The 23,405-nt window shown below is 51.2% G+C and overlaps 9 protein-coding genes across 9 annotated transcripts; 5 read left to right on the top strand and 4 right to left on the bottom strand.

The window, feature by feature from the left end:
* Positions 1–999: 999 nt before the first annotated feature.
* On the top strand, positions 1,000–2,776 carry NECHADRAFT_30295 (uncharacterized protein; the record flags this gene model as incomplete). Its single annotated transcript, XM_003049696.1, has 4 exons — positions 1,000–1,314; positions 1,364–1,726; positions 1,772–2,599; positions 2,648–2,776. 4 exons carry the CDS (start codon positions 1,000–1,002, stop codon positions 2,774–2,776), a joined length of 1,635 nt encoding a protein of 544 aa, XP_003049742.1.
* Positions 2,777–2,865: 89 nt separating this feature from the next.
* NECHADRAFT_30404 (uncharacterized protein) lies at positions 2,866–4,283 on the bottom strand (the record flags this gene model as incomplete). Its single annotated transcript, XM_003049489.1, has 2 exons — positions 2,866–3,885; positions 3,936–4,283. The coding sequence occupies 2 exons, from the start codon at positions 4,281–4,283 to the stop codon at positions 2,866–2,868; spliced, it is 1,368 nt and encodes a 455-aa protein (XP_003049535.1).
* A 1,534-nt stretch (positions 4,284–5,817) lies between these two features.
* Positions 5,818–9,178, top strand: NECHADRAFT_74018 (uncharacterized protein; the record flags this gene model as incomplete). Its single annotated transcript, XM_003049695.1, has 8 exons — positions 5,818–5,865; positions 5,905–5,953; positions 6,093–6,283; positions 6,335–6,561; positions 6,614–7,148; positions 7,201–7,281; positions 7,330–7,997; positions 8,050–9,178. 8 exons carry the CDS (start codon positions 5,818–5,820, stop codon positions 9,176–9,178), a joined length of 2,928 nt encoding a protein of 975 aa, XP_003049741.1.
* Positions 9,179–9,337: 159 nt separating this feature from the next.
* NECHADRAFT_30008 (uncharacterized protein) lies at positions 9,338–10,662 on the bottom strand (the record flags this gene model as incomplete). The annotated part of the gene is made up of 3 exons (XM_003049488.1): positions 9,338–10,035; positions 10,086–10,283; positions 10,338–10,662. 3 exons carry the CDS (start codon positions 10,660–10,662, stop codon positions 9,338–9,340), a joined length of 1,221 nt encoding a protein of 406 aa, XP_003049534.1.
* A 622-nt stretch (positions 10,663–11,284) lies between these two features.
* NECHADRAFT_29984 (uncharacterized protein) lies at positions 11,285–13,373 on the bottom strand (the record flags this gene model as incomplete). The annotated part of the gene is made up of 6 exons (XM_003049487.1): positions 11,285–11,529; positions 11,589–11,718; positions 11,779–12,048; positions 12,174–12,276; positions 12,331–13,258; positions 13,319–13,373. The coding sequence occupies 6 exons, from the start codon at positions 13,371–13,373 to the stop codon at positions 11,285–11,287; spliced, it is 1,731 nt and encodes a 576-aa protein (XP_003049533.1).
* A 612-nt stretch (positions 13,374–13,985) lies between these two features.
* On the top strand, positions 13,986–15,237 carry NECHADRAFT_29747 (uncharacterized protein; the record flags this gene model as incomplete). The annotated part of the gene is made up of 2 exons (XM_003049694.1): positions 13,986–14,808; positions 14,843–15,237. 2 exons carry the CDS (start codon positions 13,986–13,988, stop codon positions 15,235–15,237), a joined length of 1,218 nt encoding a protein of 405 aa, XP_003049740.1.
* A 479-nt stretch (positions 15,238–15,716) lies between these two features.
* NECHADRAFT_74014 (uncharacterized protein) lies at positions 15,717–16,986 on the top strand (the record flags this gene model as incomplete). Its single annotated transcript, XM_003049693.1, has 2 exons — positions 15,717–16,257; positions 16,319–16,986. The coding sequence occupies 2 exons, from the start codon at positions 15,717–15,719 to the stop codon at positions 16,984–16,986; spliced, it is 1,209 nt and encodes a 402-aa protein (XP_003049739.1).
* A 559-nt stretch (positions 16,987–17,545) lies between these two features.
* On the bottom strand, positions 17,546–19,940 carry NECHADRAFT_74013 (uncharacterized protein; the record flags this gene model as incomplete). The annotated part of the gene is made up of 3 exons (XM_003049486.1): positions 17,546–18,190; positions 18,255–19,772; positions 19,830–19,940. 3 exons carry the CDS (start codon positions 19,938–19,940, stop codon positions 17,546–17,548), a joined length of 2,274 nt encoding a protein of 757 aa, XP_003049532.1.
* A 991-nt stretch (positions 19,941–20,931) lies between these two features.
* On the top strand, positions 20,932–23,034 carry NECHADRAFT_30383 (uncharacterized protein; the record flags this gene model as incomplete). The annotated part of the gene is made up of 9 exons (XM_003049692.1): positions 20,932–21,119; positions 21,169–21,280; positions 21,381–21,476; positions 21,522–21,641; positions 21,701–21,823; positions 21,881–22,075; positions 22,133–22,407; positions 22,464–22,793; positions 22,851–23,034. 9 exons carry the CDS (start codon positions 20,932–20,934, stop codon positions 23,032–23,034), a joined length of 1,623 nt encoding a protein of 540 aa, XP_003049738.1.
* Positions 23,035–23,405: the final 371 nt, after the last annotated feature.

Below are 23,405 nucleotides of genomic sequence, written 5' to 3'. Positions count from 1 at the left end.
GAAAATGAATATGAAACATTATTGAGGCTAGTTTCATGTGTGATGACGTAATTATTTACAGCCAAATGTTAGTGAATGTTATCGTGATTTCTACATGTGAAACTTGGTGTTTTCAGAGGTTTAAAATAAAGGAGAGCTCGTGAGTTATAATCTTCCATAATAGCAACGCTCTACTTCACTATGCGGTCACTTTAAATCTAATGAATTAAAAACAGAACGGAATAACACGTTAATAATTGCCTAAACCACCAGGAACGAGAGATATATCTGTCTGTTGACTCTCGTGGCGATCTTGTGAGGGACAGAGACAGCTTACCCTAGAACCGCGCTTCAATGCCGCTAAGCCTAAATTGGACAAGCTCACCCGAGGAAAGAGAAAAGACCAGACGAGAATGACATCACCGAGGAGTCAAATTGGCCAAACACCATCGACGGAATTGTCAGGGAGGCTTCAGAGGGCATACGCGAGTCGATATCTCTCCAACACGACCCAAGTCGACGCCCTGTTATCAGCTCAATCCTCAGATTGTTATCTACGAAACTCCACTGACTTATGATTGGAAAATCTCTGTATCCTCCGCATCATCCGTGACAATTGCCGACAATGTTCTAGCCCCAACTTCGGCAAGTCGCAAGATTACGTCGAGGAGGCCAGCTCCTCGCCTCGTTCAGTCAATGTCTTCAGTAGTAAGCTAATCACAGATACATTTAACCTTGTAAGCCAGTTAAACGCCCCTTGAGATCGCATCTCGGGGTCTCAGACACTCGTTGCCGTGTTCAATTGCCGAAACCTGTGGGGGCCTGACACCCCAATACCCCAGGTTGGCTGTGGGGCCCAGTTCTGGAGTGCAGCCGAACACCGAGTTTGCCTCGAAGAACTGGTGTAAGTGGTTATCGTATAAAAAGAGGGAGGCCAGAGAAGAAAGTAGGCCTTGGATTCATGCCAACCATTCCCTTCAACAACTGGTTTCCTTCCCCCTTTGCCCGTTTGTTTTCAACATGAACAACGGCTTGATTGAAACTCTTCTTAGCAACCTCGCCCGTCACTGGGTGTTGGTATTGGTTTCTTTGGTTTTGGGATGGCTTGTCAAAAACCGTTATCACCATGGCTTGAACAAGTACCCCGGACCTTTCCTCGCTTCTTTGACGGATTGGTGGAGATTCGTTGATGTCTACGGTCAGCGACCAGAGGTTACTCTCCAAGCACTCCACGCCAAACACGGAGATATTGTTAGGATAGGACCCAACACTTTGTCCTTTGCCGACCCTGCCGTTCTCAAGTCCATCTATGGCCTGAACAAGGGCTATATCAAGGTATGCTACTATGTTGGCTTAGCATAAACGATGTACTAATCCACAATAGTCCGACTTTTACATCGTCCAACAGTCCGTCGTCAAGGGTCATCGCCTTGCATCCCTCTTCAGCACCACCAACAATGACTTCCACTCCCAATTCCGCAGAAGCGTCAATTCGGCCTTTTCCATGAGTGCACTCGTCCAGTACGAGCCTTTCGTCGACAACACCACCAAGCTGTTCCTCAACCAGACTGAAAAGCTGTTTGCTGGAAAGCCCGAGGGTTGCGACTTTACACAGTGGCTTCAGTTCTATGCTTTTGATGTCATTGGCGAGATTACTTATAGCAAGCGCCATGGGTTCATTGAGAAGAATGAGGACGTGGAGGGTATCGTTGCATACCTTTCCAAGCTGTTCCTCTACGTCGCTCCGGTAAGTCCCCTGTAGATATGGCATGGTACAAGCTAACAATACCAGATCGGTCAAATACCATTCTTGGACCTTGTGTTCTTAAAGAATCCTATCTACCTCAAGCTCTCCCAATGGGGCCTGTTTGACTCGACGTTCCCCGTCGCTAAATTTGCGCGCGCTCGAATGGCCGAGCGACTCATCCCTGAGCTCAACTCCGACGCCGTCCTTCCTACCACCGACATCAAGAAGCAGGCTTTGGGACAGGATTTGCTTTCCAAGTTTATCGCTGCCCGAGAAGCTCGACCCGAGTTTATGACCGACACATTGGTGCAGACAATGGCTGTGTCAATGGCCTTTGCTGGCTCCGAGACGACGGCCATCACCCTCTCTGCAGTCTTCTACTACCTCCTCCGCAATAAGTCTTCCTACTACAAGCTTCAGAAGGAGCTGGATGAGGCTTCAAAGGCTGGAGCCTTTTCGGATTATGAGACTGGCCTCGTCACCTTTGCCGAAGCTCAGCGATTCCCCTACCTTCACGCCTGTATCCAGGAAGCCTTCCGGATGCACCCTGCACCTGGTCTCCCGCTTGAACGAATTGTGCCACCTCAAGGAGCTGAGATTGGCGGCCACCACATCAAGGGCGGTACTATCGTCGGAGCTTCAGCATGGCTGATTCACAATCGCCCTGAGATCTTTGGCGATGACACTAGCGAGTACCGACCTGAACGATGGCTCCCTGACCCCAACGCAAACCCAGAGGATGAAGATAAGCGAATTAAGAAGATGAGTGGTATGATGTTTCAGTTTGGCATGGGTAGCCGAACTTGCATTGGAAAGAACATCAGTCTGCTGGAGATTTACAAGGTCGTGCCGAGTCTTTTGCGACGATTCGAGGTGAGTTTCACAGACACTGAACTGAAGAAAATCAGCTAACTTTGACAGATTGACTTCCAAGATCCTAGCAAGGAGTGGAGGATTATCAATGCTTGGTTTGTGAAGCAAGCTGACTTTAATGTCACGTTTACACGGAGACAGCTGGTGCAGCCGGAGATCACGGAGAAGGCCGGTTAGAAGGAATGAGTCACGCAAGTATAAATAGAATGTATAGTAATGACTGAATGATTGTTCATAACATTTAATGGTAGCCCTGATTCAATTCCTTAATGCTTCTTGTGTTTGCCATCGCCGAATGCATCTTTGTGGGCTCTTCCACCAAATCCCCAACCAATCTGATGAGCAACATGGATGTCCGTCTCAAGTTCATCGGCCCAGGCCCAGACGAGGCCAGGGTTTTTCTGGAACATGCGTGCAGCTGCAATCAGGTCCAACGGAGTATCGTCTTCATCCTTTCCTCCAGAAATGACGTCTTGAGCCACCTGGCCGGTCTTGATGTTTCCCACTGAACTGACCAACATCTTGTCCCCAACTGCAGCCTTGATCTTCTTGGCGAAGGGAGCCTGGTATGCGGGACCGCCAATGATCTTTTGCTGTGCGTGGTTGCCACCGCTTGACACATCGAGAACATCAACTCCCCGCTCGGCCAGGATTTTAGCTAGCTTGACGCTCTCGTCAATGGTCCAGCTCTCTTCCTTCCAGTCGGGGTTGGTATCGAGCCACTCCGTAGCACTGATACGAACAAACAGAGGCATACCCTTGGGAATCGCCTCTCTCGTCGCATCAACGAGCTCAATGGCCAGACGAATGCGGTTCTCAAAGGTCCCTCCGTATTCATCCGTCCTCTTGTTGACGGCGGGGGAGAAGAAGCTCGAGACGAGGTACCCGTGGGCAAAGTGTAATTCAATGACGTCAAAGCCAGCCCCGACAGCGCGATTGACGCCTGAGATGACATCGTGCTTGAACTGATCAATCTCGGCGATAGTCATTGCGCGAGGAGTAGGAAAATGCTCGTTGAAAGCTTCGTCGCTTGGACTGACGACGTCATCTGGCCATCCGCCGACTTCTTTAGATGCGGTGGCTCCCGAGCTCAGCCAGGGAGCTACGGTAGATGCCTTACGACCGGCGTGGGCGAGTTGGATGCCGATAAGGGCGTTTTGGCTGTGGGCGAAGTCGACGTGCTTCTTGAGGGTGTCGACATGGGCGTCAAGCCAAATGCCAGAGTCTTCAGGTGTGATGCGGCCGTTTGCTTGCACTGCGGTCGCCTCAATCATCACAAGGCCGGGCTGTTTTGAGATTCAGCAGAGGAAATAGGGAATGGCATAGGAATACTCACGCCGCGTTGCAGCATCCCGCCGTAGTGGGTAATGTGCCATGGAGTGTGGAAGCCTTCATGTGCACTATACTGGCACATTGGAGCAACCCAGATGCGGTTTTGCATTTCAATGCCACGGATCTTCAAGGGAGTAAAGAGCTTGGGGATGGGCTTTCCAGAAGCCTGAGGCTGGATGGCCGTTCCGGATCGTGGATCCTGCTCTGGGGTGAAGAAGGGGACACCCTTGGAAGCCTTGTTGTAAATTGGCTGATGGCACTTGATCTCTTTTTCGGGCGCTGGAGTCTCTGGTCTAGAGACGGGAATGCCATGATGAGGATGGCAGATTCGCTGGGTGAGGTATGCCGCCATCTTGAGTCTGCGAGTGGTGGTCCGATATCAATGCTGATGCTGATGTCAAGATCTGTGCCTGGATATCGCCAGCCTTGGCCCCAAGCTTTATATCGATAGATAAAGTAAAAAATTGTCTTCATTCTGGCTCGATAATTCGGTCATAGTTCCTCCGGAAGCTTGATTTGCTTAGCAATCTTGGTTGAAGCTTTCGCGCCCTACACAACGTTGTAGGGCGCTGTTGGTCCCAAAGTCACAACGTTAAAAAGGACGTAAATGCGGGCCTTTGTTGGTTACGTTGATCTGTTTTTGTCAGCTCGTTACGTTAATAAACCCACAAGAATTCCCACAATTTTTGACGGCATTTTGAACGCCGATTCACGGTCTATTGCATCGGTTGATGCAATTCACCGACGACTTTCACGTGGGGACGGGGCCACGCCTAAACATCCATATCCAGGTTGCTTGCGTACGTGCCAACTCAGACCCGAAAGGCATCACTGGTATGGCCTCAAGATAGGCAACCACACAATGGCCTTGAAATACGCCCAAGGCACCCGCATGTTCGTACACAGCCCGCATGACTACCCACACTTCATGCCAAGGCCATCTTCTATCTCTTGATTTGATAGACCATTGTAGTACAAACCAGCCACCCTCTCAGACGTGTTACAACGAGGCCCTATCACTTGGAAAGCGCCCTGCCACCGAGGCGCCCAGGCCGCCCGTCGTATAGCAAATATGGAACCCGGTTGCCTCCTTGGCTGTGCTAGTTCGGCCATAAATAGCCTGCGACCGACCTCTGATGGAACTTTGGCCACTACAACCATTCACCTTCAAGTTTTAGCTGGTGCAGCCTTCAACCTCAAGGTCAGCAGCATTTGACTTACTCCTTGACTGCTCTTTCGACTGAATGATGCTAATATTGAGAACGTCAGATACCAATCACCGACAATGTGTCAACAGCACACTTTGATTTACAGGTGCCCCGAATGTTCCAGGGAAAGTCAATCGCGAGGCCAATGGACTACGCCATGCGGATATCCTAAACCAGAGCCTTTACAACCAGCACGCGAGAACTATGCTCTCACCTGCCCCGGAGTTGACCTGCTCACACCCACGGAACAGTTAGTAATATGCAGCTCTTGCCATAATCGACAAATAATGGAGATGTTGAATCGGGCTGCAGCAGCCAGGGAGGCGGAGGCTGCCGCCGCCGCAGCAGCAGCAGCAGCAATGTCGAGTCCGAGTGAGACAGAGTGGGAGGATGTCCCAGGATGGGGGAGTCGTTAATCGCCTGGGCAGGCCTCGCAGCTAGCCTGTGGGTGCTAGGTTTGAAGCTCGGTAGGGGGCTATGTTAACCCTCAGCTGCCTAGAAAGAGTTGGTGAAAACACACTCCTAGTCATTGATCTCATACAATTCTTTTTCCTAGTCTTCATTCTCTTCTGAGTCGTCTAGTCCATGGACTATTATTGTCCTTTACATAAGCCTAATTCTAGTGCAGGATGGCATCTTGGCGCCGATCATTGGTCATGCCCTACTAAGCGGGCCATAATGCTCCGGGGACCGGCCCTGGTGAGGTGGGCCAATCCCTGTTTATATGTATGTCTTGAAGCATATGAACTAGTTTTCTTGTTCCAGGGTGGCTCCCATAGTCCTATGATGATTGAGGCGGGAATGGATACGATATGTGTGCAAACTTCTCGGCTACTCCTTTGGTGATCGCAAGAAGGGAAATAACCAACTGGAAAACGGTTCCGGCAAGGGTTATGTGGGATTGGAGCCAAGTTATAAGATCTAAGATCTAAGATCTAGTCAAGATCTAAAAGATCTATCAGAAGTTCAGAACTGCCATCAGGCCATTCTCACTCTTCACGGCCACCATCTGACCAATCACAGCACAGAGAAAACACTCAGCCAAAAGGCATCTCCCGACTCCATATGCCGGGAAATTTTAACTCCAGCCCATCTCCACTCCGCTCCGCAAAACCCGCAAGGGGCCAGCCGCCAGGAAGTTGGGGTAAATCTGGGGTTTCGGCATCAACCCTGACCTCTCAACCTCGGGATCTAGCAACCTCCTGATCTGATCTTTGTTGACGCGACGTGTTCGACAAGGATGGAAAACCCTCAGTTTGTCCGCTTCGCCAAAAAGTCGGCCTCGAGGAAGAGGGCCACCAAGGCTTGCCTCAAGTGCCGCAGGAGAAAGGTCCGCTGCGACGTCACCCGCACTTCGGCTCCTTGCACCAATTGTCGGTTGGATGGGGATGAGTGCGTTGTTGCTCGTCGAGGGGTCTCGATGTAGGTGTCCTCTGTTGGTTTGTCGATCTACGCGTGGACTAACAACTTGCAGACAGATACGATATAATGAACCATCACCGTTTACTCCAGACGCTGCTGCCGACGATGTCGATCCGACCCATCCGACTGCGAGACCAGACTTGACGCTGTCACCGCCTCCAGAAGCCGATCTCGGCAGCGAAACCACGTACGCGAATGATACATGCAACAATAGCGAGAATATTCAGACATTCAACATGACCTGCGATATTGCTAAAACGAATACATCAAATAATATCCCACTGGATCCCGTGCGATCCGAGCTGAAGGCCCTATACTCGTCGATGCCGTTCCTCAAGGCGCTCAGCATACGCGACCGCGACTTCAACCATCTGAATTCTCAAGGATGCCTACGCGTTCCAGCCAAGCCGATTCTCGACCAGTTTGTTCGACATTATTTCCTCTACGTTCATCCACTGCTCCCTCTCCTTAATGAGGCGGACTTTTGGCGGGCGTACAATCCCGCCCAGACAGAGACCTACTCAAGCTCAGACGGCTCTCCCGTCTCGCTACTCCTATTACAGGCCATCATGTTTGCCTCGTGCACAGTAAGTGACCTTTACTTGGTGCATAAGACGAACCGTGACTAAATATCCCAAGCTTGTACCGAAAGAGAGTCTCAAAGTCTTGGGCTTCTCTAGCATCCACGAAGCCAAGGAATCTTTCTACACAAAAGCAAAGGTAGAAGACACTCTCCCTTGTGGATACCAGCTCTGACTCTCTTGCCAGCTGCTCTATGACTTTGCTACCGACCCAGATCCCATCTCGATAGCACAGGCTGCGTTGTTACTGACCTACTGGTGTCCGACCTTCCGCCCAGGACCGCGAAAGCCAAATAGCAGATGGCTCAGGATTGCTGTGCAAAATGCCAGAGCCGTGGGGGCTCACAACTACGCAAATATCGCTCAAGATGCCCACGTGACTCCACAGGATCTCAAGAGGCAAAACATTTTGAAGCGTGTGTGGTGGTGCTGCATCATCCGTGATCGGATAATGCCACTCTGCGTCCGCAGAAACATTCAGATCACGCGAGAAGTCTTCGACTTTGACTCCAATCCCCCTCTCGGATATGAAGATCTTGCCGACGAACTTGAATCGTCGAGGGTGTACAACACAACCACCAAGCACACCCTCATGGTCACCCTGGAACGCTTGACTGAGCTATGCGTCTGTCTGACCGACGTCTTGACCTTGGTATATCCTACTGAACACTTGCCAATTCTTGATGCTGAGGCGCATTCTACGGCGTTTGACAAGGTTCAAGAGTATAGACGCTGTCTACAATATTGGGCTGAGATCACGCGACCACCCTTGAAGCACACGGAGCTGTCTCCTGAAACGGATTCCTTCGAAGACTCTTCCGTTTTGTTCACGAATTTGGTCTGGATATACTACCAGTGAGTACCCTGCACCGTGATACATCTCTCATCGCCCACTAACAACACCCAGTGCCGCTCGAGTGGCTCTCTTCAACTACGAACTGCATCTCGGCGTCGTCCTGGGACTCGTCACACGAAAGGCGACTTCCAATTTACAGACTCAGTTCCTTGAAGAAAACCGAAGGGGCTTGAGGAGCGCTAGCAGGAGCATCGCCGACTGCCACGGCCAACTACACCCACTTCGTCTGACGCGTTGGCTACCGAGTAGCGCTGTCGCATGCACAGCACTCCCTCTCGCCATGCACATGGTCGATATTAAGATGTCATCTACCTCATCTGGAGGCGAGATGTGGTCCCGACCGGGCATTGCTGCGAAACAGTCGCGGTTGAACGTGCTTATCCAAGCATTCAGAGAACTTCACCCCAAATACGACGGCGTGGACTCGATATCTAAGACGATTCGATATTTCATGGAATGCACCTATCTCCAGGACTCGACACCGACACCCTCTTTCGGTGAGAACACAGACGTTTTGGCCAGAAGTCCTACCTACTACCTGAGGCTGGCTTTGACGATCGACCTCAGCCTGAGCCAAGATCGTCTACCCCAAGACAGCGACTTTCCTACACCTTTGAGGCGCTTCCTGTATAACACTAGTTTATCTTCCCCTGTACTACTCGAACAACAAGTTGCTACTCACTCTCTCGCCACCAAAGCCATGACGCCCCCTCGGCCGCTGTCACCCACCGTTGTCAGAAGCTTCTCCCAATGGGTCGAGGATGATCGGTGTGTTCATTTCGCTCTTGAGATGGGCATCGACATCAGCCAACCCCCGTTTGTGCCGGAAGCTGTGCAAGAGCATACGGCAACTTTTGAACCATTGCCATGTCCCACCGAGACATGCTCCACTGAGAGTCTGGAGAGCGATTCGGCGAGGGCGGATGATGAGACAGAATACTTGCCTTCGCACCTTGACAACTTGACTGGTTGGGCTGAGAACGACCAGTCACTCTATTTCGCCCAGGAAGCTGGTCTCATTCCTCAGGGCATTGGGCTATATGATGGAGGACAAGGGGATGAGCTATATCCAGGCCTTGAAACACTCGCACATCGCACTTTGGATCTCGATATGGGGTTTCTATGGAAAGGCGTTGAGAACGGCGAACAACCGGAGGATGCTTTAGGTATGTTGATGTAAAACTCAGAAAAGAGCAGATGACTGTAATTCTCACCACCCGGAGTATGTTCTCTATTACTCGAACACTTAACGCATTGTAATATCACTCTGTACCATAATCTCAACTTGCAACTGGCACCACCAGAGAATCATTCGCATTGCTCAAGTCCCAAAGCATCTTCATAGTTTTGACTGGAACTGTTTCACGACATTGAAAGCACCTCCGCCCTTTCCAAACATCTCTCTCAGATCTTCTGCGAGTTCCTGGGGCCTTTCGTGCGCGGCGAAGTGGCCTCCGTCTGAGTGAAGCTTTTCATACACAATCGGCCCAAGAGTCCGTCCCCATGTCTGCGGAGGCACAATAAGGTCCTTTGGGAAATAGGAGAGTCCAAGAGGGACGTTTGGCACATACGCATCTGCCTTTGCCGTCTGCTCAGGGCTCGAGTGCTTGCTTTCATAATAGATCTGAGCACTTGCCGCTGGTCCTGCCGTAGAGAATTGGTAAATGGAAACCCAGGTCAGGATTTCATCATCGGTCCAAGGGTAGCTGTCTGTCCAGTCGTGAAGCTTCTCGTAGATCCATGCCAACAGGGCAACAGGTGAGTCTGCCAGAGCAAAGCCGATTGTATTTGGCTTTGTTCTCTGTTCCAGGTTGTATCCGAAACCTTCTTCGAAGAACCACTCCGTTCGAGCGCGTCCTGCCTTTTCATGGTCCGCGTATGGAAGGAGAGCGTGTTTAATATATTGCCATGGTGTCTTAAGGAAAGTGGGCGGTCCGAAGGCGCGAACAAAGTTGACGTGAGAGGCCACACAGCTTTTTGGGTATTGGACACCGATCAAGCGAGTGACGGCGTATCCCCAGTCTCCGCCTTGGGTGACTATCTTAACGTTAGCTCGCGTCGTAATCCCTAAGAAGAATGCAACAAACCATATTTGTCGTAACCCAGATTCAACATGAGCTTGTGAAATGCTTCAGCGTACTGAGGGATTCCAAACCCTCGTTTCGATACCCCGTCCGAAAAGCCAAAGTTGGGCAAGGAAGGTGCCACGACATGGAATGAAGGCCCATCTTCAGGGTCTGTGAGCAGAGGAAGAATCTTGAGCACTTCGAGGAAGCTTCCAGGCCCTGAACGGTGACAGGTCAGTGATGTGGCCATTTATATGCGTTTCTAGAACTCACAGCCGTGGGAAAATAGAAGCGGGATGCTATCCGGCTTGTTCCCTTTCTGATGCAAGAAATGGATTTGTAGGTCGTCGAAGCTGTCCACTGAGACTTTTGAAGTGAAGTGAGGCAACTTATTCAGCTCAGCTTCCTGAGCGCGCCAGTTGAACCCATCTCTCCAATAGGCAGCAAGTCGCTTCACTTCGCTCAGAGGGGTACCGGACTGCCAGTCATCAGAGAATTCAGACTCTTTGGCAAATGTTGCGTTCTGTAGTTTATTTTTGAGGGATTCAAGAGCCGAATCTGGGACTTCGATTTTGAAGGGCTTGATTTCGGTGGCCATTTTGACAACGTGAGGAGGTATATGAGATCATACAAATTGGGCCAATCGGGAATGGTGAAAGATTGATGAGATGAGCTTGATAGACTTGCTATGGGATCAATGGCCTTATCTATGCAACGTCGGGTGACAAATACAAAACCTGCATCAGTTCTGATTACCAATTAATTCGATTGTGTGATTCGGAAAAGTTGAGTTTCCAAGGGCGCGATTGACACCGGCAGTTGCATATGACGCATGATATCGGTGGTGCAACCATCGGGTGGTGGAGATCCTTTCCCGAAATGAGATATCAATCAAGGCAGCAAAGATATGCATAACACGAGCGTCGGGAGGTCGCGTTATCGCTCATGAAGGGATATGACTCACGGGAGGGGAAATCGCTCAGTGAGTTCAAAGATGACGTGCCTGTTAATATCTATCCGTGCTTATGGTCAACTTTGCTCAGGTCAATACTTGTATAATGGTTTTGGTTGCTAGATGAGTCACAAATATTCTGCAAAAGAATTGTGTTCGACTAAGGAAAGGAGGTGATTATGTCTATTAGATGCGTCTAGCTGTGATACCTGCGAACGCCAATCGTCTGTCCTGATAACCACTCGATTGCATGCCCGCTGAACAGCCCTCAACTTGAATTCCACTCAACTTTGATAGGTTCATGACCTCGAGAGAATTTCACGCCGTTAAACCACAGCTCAAACCGCAGGTCGGCCGGGGCCACGATGACACGAACATCGAAGACGCACTTGTAGTACTTGTAGCCTGGGCGGAAGCAGCCTCCACGCTTCTTCATCAGAACAAGCTCGTCCGGCTTGAGGCCAGTGAGGTTGCTCTCAACACGACAGAGCTTTTTCACGCCACCTATTGATACTCGTCAACCAGGCAATTCTTTCTTCTGAGGAAGGGGGAGAGCCTGCCTTTTAGCAGACTTTGAGGGAGGAATTTGATTTCGTTTCTGGAAGTGACAATCTGGGTGTTGAATGACGCCGCGGTTTGGCCAGGGCTTAAACGCCTTATAAACTGCTTCGTCAGCGGAGCAGTTGGATCGATCGTATCTCCCTGGCAGATGGATCAATAAATGTGCAAAAGAGTGATCGGGTGGTAACTTTTGATACATACCTTGCGGATGACCCATTCTATCTGGTTGACAGCCCATGTTTGATTCGCATCAAACTGATCCTGTTCCAGTTGTTCGCCGATGTGACGATCAGGGCTATAGGGTTCTCGGACCACAACACCGTAGCTCGCTCTCGCGATGTACGTGGCGAGAACTGGCATGTTTCCAGTCTCCATCTTCTGCTTGTAGTCTTGGAGAAGCCCCTTCACAACGGTAGTTTGGGGGTCCTTGCTGGCAATGACTCTGACTTGACGAGCATTTGGGTGAGTGAACTGGGAAAAGTACTCCCTGATGCGCCGCTGTACGTATTTAGAGCTGCCTAGCCCTCCAGACAAGACCATGTACGTCTTGAGTGCATATTAGCATGAGTTCATACTTGTGCTGGCCATAGTCATACCACTTGCTCACTGCGCCCATTCTGCACCATCCAGTTCAGCTGCTCTCGTATCTTTGTCATGATGTGTTCGACATGAGGATCAAAAAGGCTTTGTATCTCGTTGCTGTCTAAAGTTAGACATGGCGTCCTGGACCTGGGTATTCTGGTGGTAGCTCACTTATCGAAAATCATGCACCCTCCTTCAGCCCGGAGCCTGTCATGCCTGAAGTCACTTGAGACCCCGGGCATTTCGATTTTGTGACATTGGGCAATGGACGAAGGATCGCCGAAAAGGTGCTTGACAGCTCTGAATTTGGCGCTCCTCATCATTTTCTCTGCAAGGCCGTCTGCGATATTGAATGGTACGTCAGGGTTTTCAGCCAGACGCTGATCGACGAGGTTCCCGAAAGCGGTGTCTATGAGAGTCGAGCCGATCCCGATTCCACTGACTTCGGCAATCTGCGACATCTGAGGGATTCCGTTGTCAACCTTGGTAACTCGAACCAAGGAAAAATCTGTTGTGCCGCCGCCAGCATCGATGGTGAGGAATATGTCTCCAGCGCAGAAGTTGACCACACCGCTCTTGAGAGTGTCGACTGCGGCGGCCTCGGCCTCAGTAAGGTCGATCTGCGCCAAGTGGCGTGGTCCTTCGGTGCCGAACCCAGCGGATCTGATGGTGGCTTTGAACGTGTTGCTCACATCCATGCCTCTCCATGTCGTGGGGACGCTGAAAAGAAAGGTGACAGATGAGTTGGCCCAGCTTGTTCCTGTCATCTCCTCGTAAGTGCTCTTGGTGTGGCGGTAAATCTCCCGGAGGTAGTCTGTAGCGCACCTTACGGCTTCTGCAGTGGTTGCGACTGTCGCCAAGCCTGCTTTCCTCGCCTCCTCGCAGGTGTCTTGATCAAGGAACATCTTGAAGAGGCGATGCTCCCTCTTGCCAGGCGGCAAAGGTTCGTCATAAACACTACAGAAGAAGCCCCAAGAAGATACAGTGTTGTCATGGTTGTAGATAAGGCGGCTGGGAACTTTGGTCTCGCCAGTGTTGTTGTTTCCAGGCCAGCTGTTGAAAGTGTGTATTGTTCCATTCGATAACAAAAAGCCAACACCTAATAACTAGTCAGACATCTAGAACTGGCATAAATATTCTTAGTGGAGTGGTTTAGTACCTGTGAAAGTGGTACCGAGATCAATGGCTACCGTGACATCGGGTTTCTCAGTCATCCTGGGCGGACAAGTCGACTGAGTAGTGGACAGTGAGAGGAGGACCGTAGACAAAGGATTTACTGATACTGTTTAGAAAATCTGTATTTAAAAGGACGAAAAAAGTCGGATCTGGGAACAGCTTGTAGAATGCCTGGATGAAGGAAAGAAGAACGCGGCTCATCGGCTGCGACTCTGGGAAAGCAAACGAATAACTGTCTGACACACGCCAAATTCTTAAAGAGAAACTCTGATTAAGGGTGCAGCTACATCAAGCCGAACCATTCCTCTTATCACCTCGCTTGCGTTAAAACAGCCTTGCCAAGGGGCCAGAACATTTTGAGTCAGGTGGCAAGCTGGTACAGCCAGCCTCAACGGAGCCAAGGCGACAGGGGGATAACGACGGCTGTCGTTGCTTTTGAGGCACGGTCGAGCGCCTCCCTTGCTGCTGTATCATGGTGAGAGGGTCCCGAGGGCGCTTCCCAAAGATATGCGAATGAATTTAAATTGTTAATTCTTCCTCCCGCTCACTGACAGCCTTTCCATCACTGTTCCCTCTTATGTGCCCATCACCCCAAAAGTTTACCCCTTTCTTACATTTTCAGACCATATTGGACCTCAACGGTGCCGACAATGACTTTCCACCATTATTTCAGAAGACAAACAACCGAAGTTGTTACCACTTATACCACTACGAGTAGTAGTACCCCAGTCACTATAACCTCTACAGAGAGTGGCCCTGCCTCAATCTCAAGTGAAGCAGAAACACCCACGCTTACCAACCCGGTCCCGGTGAGCAACTCGGGTTCCGCCGCTCCCGCAGAGAATTCTGGCTCGCCATCCAACAAAAAGCATGGGGACGGTGTGGTTGCTGGAGTAGCTGTTGGCTGCTTGGCTGCCGGCTTGATACTTGGAATCATCATTGGATGGCTAATTCGCCGCACCAAGAGCCGCTCCAGGCATCGCAGAAGAAGACATGGAAGCGACGAGAAGGCGAAAATGTTGAACCAACCAAGAGATGATGGCTCGGTCGCCCTGGGGCCCTTGGCGAGGAAGATCGAGCTAGAGCATGTCATCTTACAGCCGGCACCCGACAAAAACATTGTTGACGACTTGAGGCGCCTGGAAGTCATCATTGAGCAACATGCTGGGGCCCTCTACCACTCTGATCCAGTGGACGTCAAGGCGGTGAAATTGGCTCACGCTCTCAACGCTTTGGGGATCAGCAAATCCTCTTCGGGGTTCGACGCTGAGACTGTGGCTGGCCTGTGCCTCCAACCAAACACCCGCCGCGGAGCTCTCCAGCATGTCATCTCGCATGTCCTGTTCAGCAGCATCGACTGGAACTCTCCGGGACCCCTCACATTGCTTCCGAACCCGGCAGTTGGCTTTCTCAATTCCATTCGCCCAGTCGAGGAGTACCGAGATAACTTTGACGGTAAGCATAAAACCCAATGTCTCTGAATCAAGCCACTAATGCAGCTTCCTAGTCATGTCGTTTGCCTGGACTCGATGGCGCACCCTATCAGCATTGTTCCTACATCCCGCCCCCCACGAAAGGACACCGCTCGAGCTACCAGAGCCTGATGTCCAAGACCAGGCTAAGAACGTGGCTAAAGCCTTGGATTCCGTCCTCCACTTTTTCGTTGCGCCTGATCAAGAGACCCGGCGCAAACAGCTCGACCACCTTCATGTGATGATTATTGACGCAGCCAAGCTCGGTTATGTCTTGTTCTCACACACTAGTGACTGGAGGTTCATTTACAAGGATGAGTCTGGAAAAGGAGGCGCTGTTGTGTGCGTGGGTTTGGAGAAGCTGAGTGGTCGGGATGGACGTCGGCTCGGCTCACCACAGAGAATTGCCGAGCCTCGTCTGCTTTCTTGAGACTTTTTCCTTTTCTCTTCTCGTTTTCGGTCTTTCCCTTGCTCAAAGTGGCTTACAGGGTGGTAATTAGTTATGTACTCTGAGTCTTTCAATAATACAGATCACCAGGGCCTTGGTACTTGGGTATACACCTCGTCAGCCTTAACTTGAGCCAGGCCACATGAACGGGACAAAAGCCACCAGTCTAGACCCAAAGTGATTCAGCCTCAGGCGGTTCAATCCAAAGTAACTAAGCTTGGCAGGCTTGGTACATGTCAGATGCAAATGTGGTGGTGGGAACGATCGGACAGAATGAACACCCCGTTGCTGCGGTTTTGGCCTGACAAACGTAGCATTCCTAGTGGTTACGGGCCTCAGACTCATCAGTGTTACGACTTCCTTTTGTCTGTTCCCGAGAAGCGACAGAGGATCTACCGCCGCCCTTGATATCACCCATCTTACTCACCTCTCGTACCGCAGACCAGTACACTATCATCAGGATGGCAGAGCTCGTCCCCGCCGGAGTTCTCGGTACTATTACATACCATATCATCACTCTCGCCATCGAAACTGGCCAGGCCAACGATGAGGTTCGTCGCAGCCTTGAGTTGGTCCGCACCTGTGATCGAGACCTCCAGCACTTGATCAGTTTGCGCGATGAGCATCTGGACATCTTGGAACGGAAACCGATCGAATTTGAGCGTATCAACTTGATCATCGAGGATGCCCACAAAGGTCTCCTTGAGGTAGGAAGGATCGTCGAAAAGTGCAGGCCAGAGGCAAACAGGGGCAAGCTGCCATTCGGAAAGCGAGGACGATGGGTTTTGTTCGATTCGAAGCAATTCAACAGCCAGGTCCCAGTAATTAACGGCCATCATCAAGCAGTACTGACTGAGATCACCTTTCTCCGGCAAATTGCCCTTCATATCCCGACTCCGGTGCAAGATCAAGTGGTACACGCAGGCGCCAACTTGGCTCAGCGAAAGCGAGTTGCTATCGACAACGTCAACCTCTTGGGCAGTCTCATGGGAAGAAAGCTAGGTGTGTCCTCTTCAATCGTCTATCCCTCTATGCCCGGGCTAACATGTGTGATGCCCATCAGCTACGAGACATTCGATGTCAGCACCTCAGGCCTCCCCAGTTGACTCTGCTGTCGATCCTCACAATTCACAATCAACTCCGCCCTCTCTACCACCCAAGCCCCCTTCTTATCAAAGCCCCAATTTCGTTGCAACTTCTTTCGCAAAGCATATCAGCCTCGCCGATATCCAGGCAAGCAGAGGGAGCGCGAGTACGATGTACGACCCTTTTCCGCCTACTTCCTATACGCAACCACCAGGCTTCAGTGCTGTGCCGCCCCAGTTTGTGCAGGAACAACTTTCTACAGGCGCGACACCGGCACAGTACAGGTCGCCCTCGCCGTTCTCATTTTCTGGGCCGCAGTCTCAGTATCAAGGGAGCCCTGCATACCCCTCGAATATTCCCAGTCAGCCTACTCCAGCCCCCTCATATCGCTCAACACAAACCCAATGGAGCAACGGACAAGCCTACCTGCGAGGGAACACGGCGGAACTTACCGAGGGAGGAGTGAGGCCAGGAGACACTAGGCAGGCGAGGGACCTTAGGGATCTAGACTGGGAGTCGCAGCCTGCAAGCGAGGCAAACACCACAAGGGAGATGCCGCGTTCAGACTTAGGTCGACGGAACATCAGTGCTCAAGCCACGTCTACAGCCTCTTTTCAGAACTGGGGTGATTGGAATCGTTATTGAATAAAGAACGAATCATACGCTGGAACCTGAGGTAGCTGTGTGTCTGAGCACAAACATGATTTGTGAGAACCCAATTCTGTGTGACCGTCCAGACAAGCTGCAGGCGGCTGAGATAATCTGTCATTTTCTTTGCAAATGTCACATAACTGACTCAAAGAAGCGCCTTGTCTTGGCAATCAGGCTCCGGACGTCTTCAAAACCTTGGCCTGAATATCGAGCGGCCGAGGCGGTCTTGGCAATCAGGCTCTGGCTCCTCTGTTTGAGACCGCATGCCCCCTTTCGTGCGGAATTTTACCGCTGATCATTCAGCCCTGAGCGAGGCTTGAACCGGGTTGACTCGGTGCCATTTGTTCGCTGGGTGATGGCTGTCCTCCCTTGGCCGACGGCAACTCAAACTTTTCAGGTGATTCACTATGGTTACTCAGATAAGGCAAGCTGGAATCTATCGGTAGCGCTCTGGGCGGTCCTGCAAGCTGGATCGCGGGGAAACAAGTATGATAGCAACAAGGGTTCAGTTTTTCGTATGTCTATCTAGCCCCTACAAGTGACCTTGGTGGTCTTAGTCGTTCTTCTTCCCACGGGACAAAAACTCCCGAATCACATTCTCAGTGATCTGTGCAACATCATTCTGGTATCCATCCCAAGCCAACGAGTTGTTCCAGTTGATGCTTCCCACGCTAAAGACAGAACCGCCTCCGTTAGTCTCGTAGTACACCATGTCGCTCCGTACAAGAGGAGAGGTAGATCCCAGAGTTCCAATCATGGGGAAAATTAGCTCTTCGTTGAAGAGCATGAAGTGGTCGTCGTGACGCTCACTTCTGGCAAGAAGAATTGCGTTCTCGGGACTTCCGATGGCGACGTCCAGGCGGTCAAGCTCGTCACCGCTAGCACCTCCAGCCAGTCCCTTGGTACCGAGAAGCTTCTTGGACTCTTCGTTGAGTCCCTTCCAGAGCCAGGCAAGAGAGGGGTTGTTCAGAGCCTCTTCTGTGGGGATGAAAGGTCGCCCGGGACCCTTGCCGGAAGCGCAACTTCCAATACCCCAGAGTTCGTTGGGAGGACGGCCAAGAGATCGCCAGAGACCTCCGAGCTCTCCGTTGAGAGCATGGTGACGCTCGCCGGCAGGGTTCTGATGTGTTCGGGCTCCGACATCAGCCCGGCGGACTTCCATTCGGTGAGGTCGCTTCGGATCGGTCACGGATTTCCACTACAAAGAAATCATGTCAGTTAAAATTTGCACCAGACTGGTCTATCTCCATGTGAAGACTTACGTAGAAACCGTTTCCGCCTGCATAGATAAGCGAACCACCATTCTGGGCGTGACCCTCGTAAGCGTCAAGGGCTTCAAAGGAAGGGTACTCTGGGTGAGAGCCGGAAATGACTACGTCGTACTGAGCCAGTGCAGCACGACCTCGAAGGTGGAGGTCATGATCCGTGAGGATATCATATCCATCTCCAAAGTGCTTCTCCAAGAATCCAACCATCAAAAGATCAGCAGAGAACTCCCTGGGTCGCTGGAAGCCCCAGTGGATATAGTCAGGGCGCACATTGAGGATGGGTCGCTTCGTCGTACTATACACAACACCTGAACCGTCACTGTGTACGTCATAGATGGAGAGACCAAGATCATGGCGTCTGACCATCTTGTGATAGTTTTCTGACGCTACGAGTTGGATACCCTCGGGGAAGGAGATGCGGGTGGGCTTGCTCTCGTCGTACATGTGTTCATTTGCATACGCGAGGTAGGTAAAGGTAGAGAAGATGAAGGCAATCTTGGCTTGCGGGCGGACCTCCTTGGGGCGGACGAAGAAGACGATGGCATCTTTCAAGTCTGACTCGGTGTCTTCTACTTCAATTGCATAGGCGCCCGAGCGAAGATCAGATGGGACCGTGAACTGGAAATCGGTGTCCCAAGCAGCATCATCGAGGTCATCTTCATGGAAGTGAATCGCACCAAATCCATACTTTGCCTCCTTCCAACCAATGCCGATGAGTTTGTGGTCGTAATCGTGGCCACGGATGGCGCGTGTGGGAGCGTTGACGAGGATGCCGCTGAGTCCAGAACCAGAGACGTCGAAGATCTCATCAGTGTCAATGCCCACGGAGAAATCATACTTGGCGATATCCCATGACTTCTTTCCCAAGGCTCTGAAGGTGGGAGAGTCGATTCTTCCATTGAAGAAGTGTACTGGGAACTCGGACGGTGATAGGGGGTTGGCAGCCAAAGTTGCGGCAAAGTAAAGGGGGCTTCCAGAGTCTAGTAGAGCAGCATCCGCCAGTGTTGTGTGGACAGTAGTTGGGCCCGGGGCAATCTCACTTCCGGCTTTGAGATGGGACAACTCCAGCTGAAGGTCTTTGCCCCGGATGGTGAGACGGACGTGGAACCACCGCTCACGTCGAGCAGCAGATGCGATCTTCTTGGTCTCAACAGCCTTTCCTGTACCAATCCAGACGACTAGGTTGTCTTCTTTGTCTAGAAGTACGCAGATGCCAGCCTTTTTCGTGGTGTCAAGGTTGGAAAGAATGGCTTGAGGATGAGGAGCGCGCAGCATCCAGGGCTGAGCGTAGAACTCGATCTGGACAGCCTCAGACTTGTTCAGAAGTGGCTCTCTTGTCCAGGCTTCGACTAGGCCATAAGATCCTGGGTGGGATGCCTGGAAACGGCCCTTGAGCTCTCCCTTGGGGCCATGCTCCACGACTTCTTTGGCGGGTGTAGGAGCATGGGGCACGTCAAGGCCTTGCAGGAGACGAACCAGCCGATACTTGAGCTTCGGGCTTGTTGAAGATATCTGCTTGCATAATCAGGATGTGGTTCCGTGGATGGAAATGTGCTAAGCGTGATTTACCTTGACGTTGGCAACATCGCCAGGAGACACAACCCAAGGGTCGACATACCCGGTAATTTCCTCCTCGTCGTGACGAAGGGCTGGACGGACAGGGTATTGTGCAGCAACCATTTTGGGAGTTTATTTCAGAGAGTTAGGCAAAGATAGGGCCAAAGCTTATTATCAGCAGAGACTGTAGGGGAGAACAAGGGTGCTGTTGTGCTTGGGTCGTTCGTTCTAGGTTGCACCATGGCTACAAGAGTCTGCCCCTGCCTCCTTATAGTGAAAGGATAAGGCCGTTCGAAAGAGGAAACCCGAAACAAACTGCTAGTGCAAGGCCGGCTTATTTCCCCAAGGAGTAATCACGTCGGCTACAGTCTGACTGAGGGGTTGAGGAGGAGATAAGGATCGAGGAGAAGTCAGTAGTCTGGCTTGGCGAGAGGGAATGCGTATGTCGAGGGGATGTTGGTTTCCGGGCTCATTGACTCAAGTAGGAAGTAAAACCATTAACTTCCCTTTCTGTAGAGATTACAATTCCTTTTGCCAAGACTTTGCCTACCATTGGCGTGAGGAGATGGTCGGGCAATGATGATCGCCCAATGGCTGGCTTATCCAACTTATCAGACATGGCCTAGCTGCAACAGACGGATTTCAACCGAATTGGACGCCTCTTAGACCCATGCTAAACCCGTCTCCGTCCCCGCACTGGTGCCCAGAGACTGGGGAGGCTAACCTGGTTCATCATATAACCTGGGGTTCCGGTGCTCCGCCAGGGGGTCGAGTCCACTAGCCTGTGTCCATCCCCACTAACATGGCGCTCGGTCACCAGTTTTTAATCAAGAGATGAGAAGCTTGACGTCAAGGGAGGCTTTTCGGGCGCGGGGAATAGCTCCGAGGCTTTGATAATCACACGTTGCCAAGTGCCCTCACTTGAATCAAAGGAAGAGGCCAGGAAGTATTGATCCGTCTCTCAACTCCTCGAAAGAGGTATAAAGAAGACCCCATCCATCTGCATGACGCTGAGATCCCAACGCATACGTGCCCAAAACACCATCGTCTCCTTGCCCTCGGTCACCTTATTTCAGTTTTTACAATGTCCCCTCAGAGTCAGTCTCCTGCAGACATGCAGGACCAGATAGAGGCAATCCCCGGAACGGTCCACCTTGTGGACTCACAGGGGAACATGAATTCGCAGCACGCGCGTGGAGCGGAAAGGGATATTGTCCTTGTGCCAGCGCCATCGGCCCACCCTGACGATCCTCTCAACTGGTCCCCCCGGCGCAAATATCTCTCTGCTTTCTGCATGGCGGCGTACGTTGGGCTCATTTGTGACTTTCAAAGTGACTAACTCTGCAATTAGCTATGTCTTTCTGATCGGCATTAGCTCTTCGGCCTTGTATTCCACGCTGGGCCCCCTGTCAAAAGCGACGGGTCTCACTTACAATGACCTCAACTCTGGAACCGGTTACATGGTACGGGACCCCATTCAGACCCAGTTTCTTATCTTGTTACTCTATCACAGTCCTCTTTGAGTGGATACTTGCGTAAGCTGTTATCTGATTTATCTCATAGTTCTTGTTCTACGGATGGGGATGCATTATCTGGCAGGCCCTAGCTATCCAGTATGGAAAAAAGCCAGTGTACCTTTTGAGCACAGCCGGCACGTTGGTAATTTTCCTCTCCCCATTGGATCTTCTCCTCTGATCGTGATAGGCTGTAATGGTCTGGCAGCCCTACGTCCGCTCCAACGGAGAGTGGGTCGCAACCAAGATCTTGCAGGGGATATTTGGTGCACCCATTGAGTCTCTCGCTGAGATCACAGTTTCGGATGTGGTATGAATGACTTTCAACATCCCCAAGATCTGATCATGGTTCTTAAAAAGTTGTGGTAGTTCTTTACGCATGAAAGAGGCAAGTTCATCGCACTCTACGCCCTCGCGCTTGGATGGAGCAATGGAGTTGCGCCTTTGATAATGGGATTTATCAATGACGGCCAAGGCTACAAGTGGGTTTTTGTAAGTGATCTCTGAGCAAACAGGACGCGATGTTGAATATCTAATACACCCTGACAGTATTGGTGTGCCATCTTTTGCGCCATCTTATTCCTCATCATCTTCTTCTTCATGGAGGAGACAAAATTCGACCGCGCCAAGTACATGGCCACTCATCACATCGAAGGCCAACCCCTACCAAGCGCCAACCGTGTCCAGCCGGAGCTCGATAGTAAGGATGACACAGATGACAAGAAGGATAGCAATCAAGAGCCGGTCCACACCACCACTACACTCTCGCAAGTCGAAGGCCCTCGCCATGGTGTTGACGAGCAGTACCAGAAGAAGCCCCGACTGGCCAGGCTGAAGCCTATCGAGCGAGAGAACCTGCGTGGTAAGAATCAACTTGTCAAGCTAATCATTCGCCCCATCCTTCTCCTCTTGTTCCCCATCATTTCCTACGCCGGTTTCATCTATGGTAGCAACATCATCTGGCTGTCGGTTTTGAACGCAACAGAATCCATGGTCTTGTCCAATGAGCCGTACAACATGTCAACTTCCACAGTTGGACTGACCTTTATCGCCCCCTTGGTTGGCACCACTCTCGCGTAAGTTGATCGGTCCGTCTTTGTGATCACACGACAGAAATCTAATGTCCAGTTAGATGTGTGTATACCGGCATCTTCGGAGATCGCTTCATTGTGAAGATGGCCCGCCGCAACAATGGATACATGGAGGCCGAGCATCGGCTCTGGCTCTTCCTCCCTTCGCTTGTACTCATTCCGTTTGGCTGCATCTTATTCGGTGTCGGAGCACACTTTGAAGTGCACTGGTTCGGCATCGTCTTTGCCATGGGAGTCATCTCATTTACCACGACGGCTGGATCCCAAATCTCGATCGCATACTGCATCGATTGCTATCGCGACCTTGCAAGTGAGGCTTTGGCCACGGCCATTATCATCCGAAACACGATGGCATTTGGTATTGGATATGCGTAAGCGAAAGGATTTATCAAGCCAAAGCATTATGATGTCACTGACCGAAGTACCAGCGTGACCCCTTGGGTTGTCAATCTCGGTTACCAAAACGCCTTCATTCTTGGGGCTTTCGCAGGGCTTGCGCACAACTTGACCATTTTCCCCGTCATGAAATGGGGACGCGCCCTGAGAGAGCGAAGTGCCGAGAAGTACTGGAAGACGGTCAAGGAAGGATCCGATTTGGACCTTAATCATTAAAGATACGACTCTTGTGATCGATCTGTTGATGTGCAAGTTGGGAGATTCGAGGTGTGTCTAGGGTATCTGTGGCTGGAGCTGTGGCTTGTGCTGAGGAATGAAGGAAATGTTGCGCAAACTTCCTGACTTGGTAGTATCTTCAGCGGCCAATCACAAGCGAGAACAAGACGCGCCACGATGACCACATGGCTTGGCTTTGCAATCTTACAGGACAACTCAGTTGCCAGGGCGAGAATAGGGGAGGATTATTATTAGGTCAGATCAGGTCAGATTGAGGAGGCAGCCAGTGAGTCAGGGCCTGGGCTGGTTTCGAGTTGACGATACTGCCACTTTGGGTAACACGAGAAGCAATGTCTCAATATGGAACTACC

This window comes from Fusarium vanettenii (genome assembly GCF_000151355.1).
Source record: "Fusarium vanettenii 77-13-4 chromosome 1 genomic scaffold NECHAsca_8_chr1_1_0, whole genome shotgun sequence".
Taxonomy (NCBI): Eukaryota; Fungi; Ascomycota; class Sordariomycetes; order Hypocreales; family Nectriaceae; genus Fusarium; species Fusarium vanettenii.
Note: the sequence above shows the minus strand (reverse complement) of the source record. Positions and strands in the feature narration are given on the sequence as shown.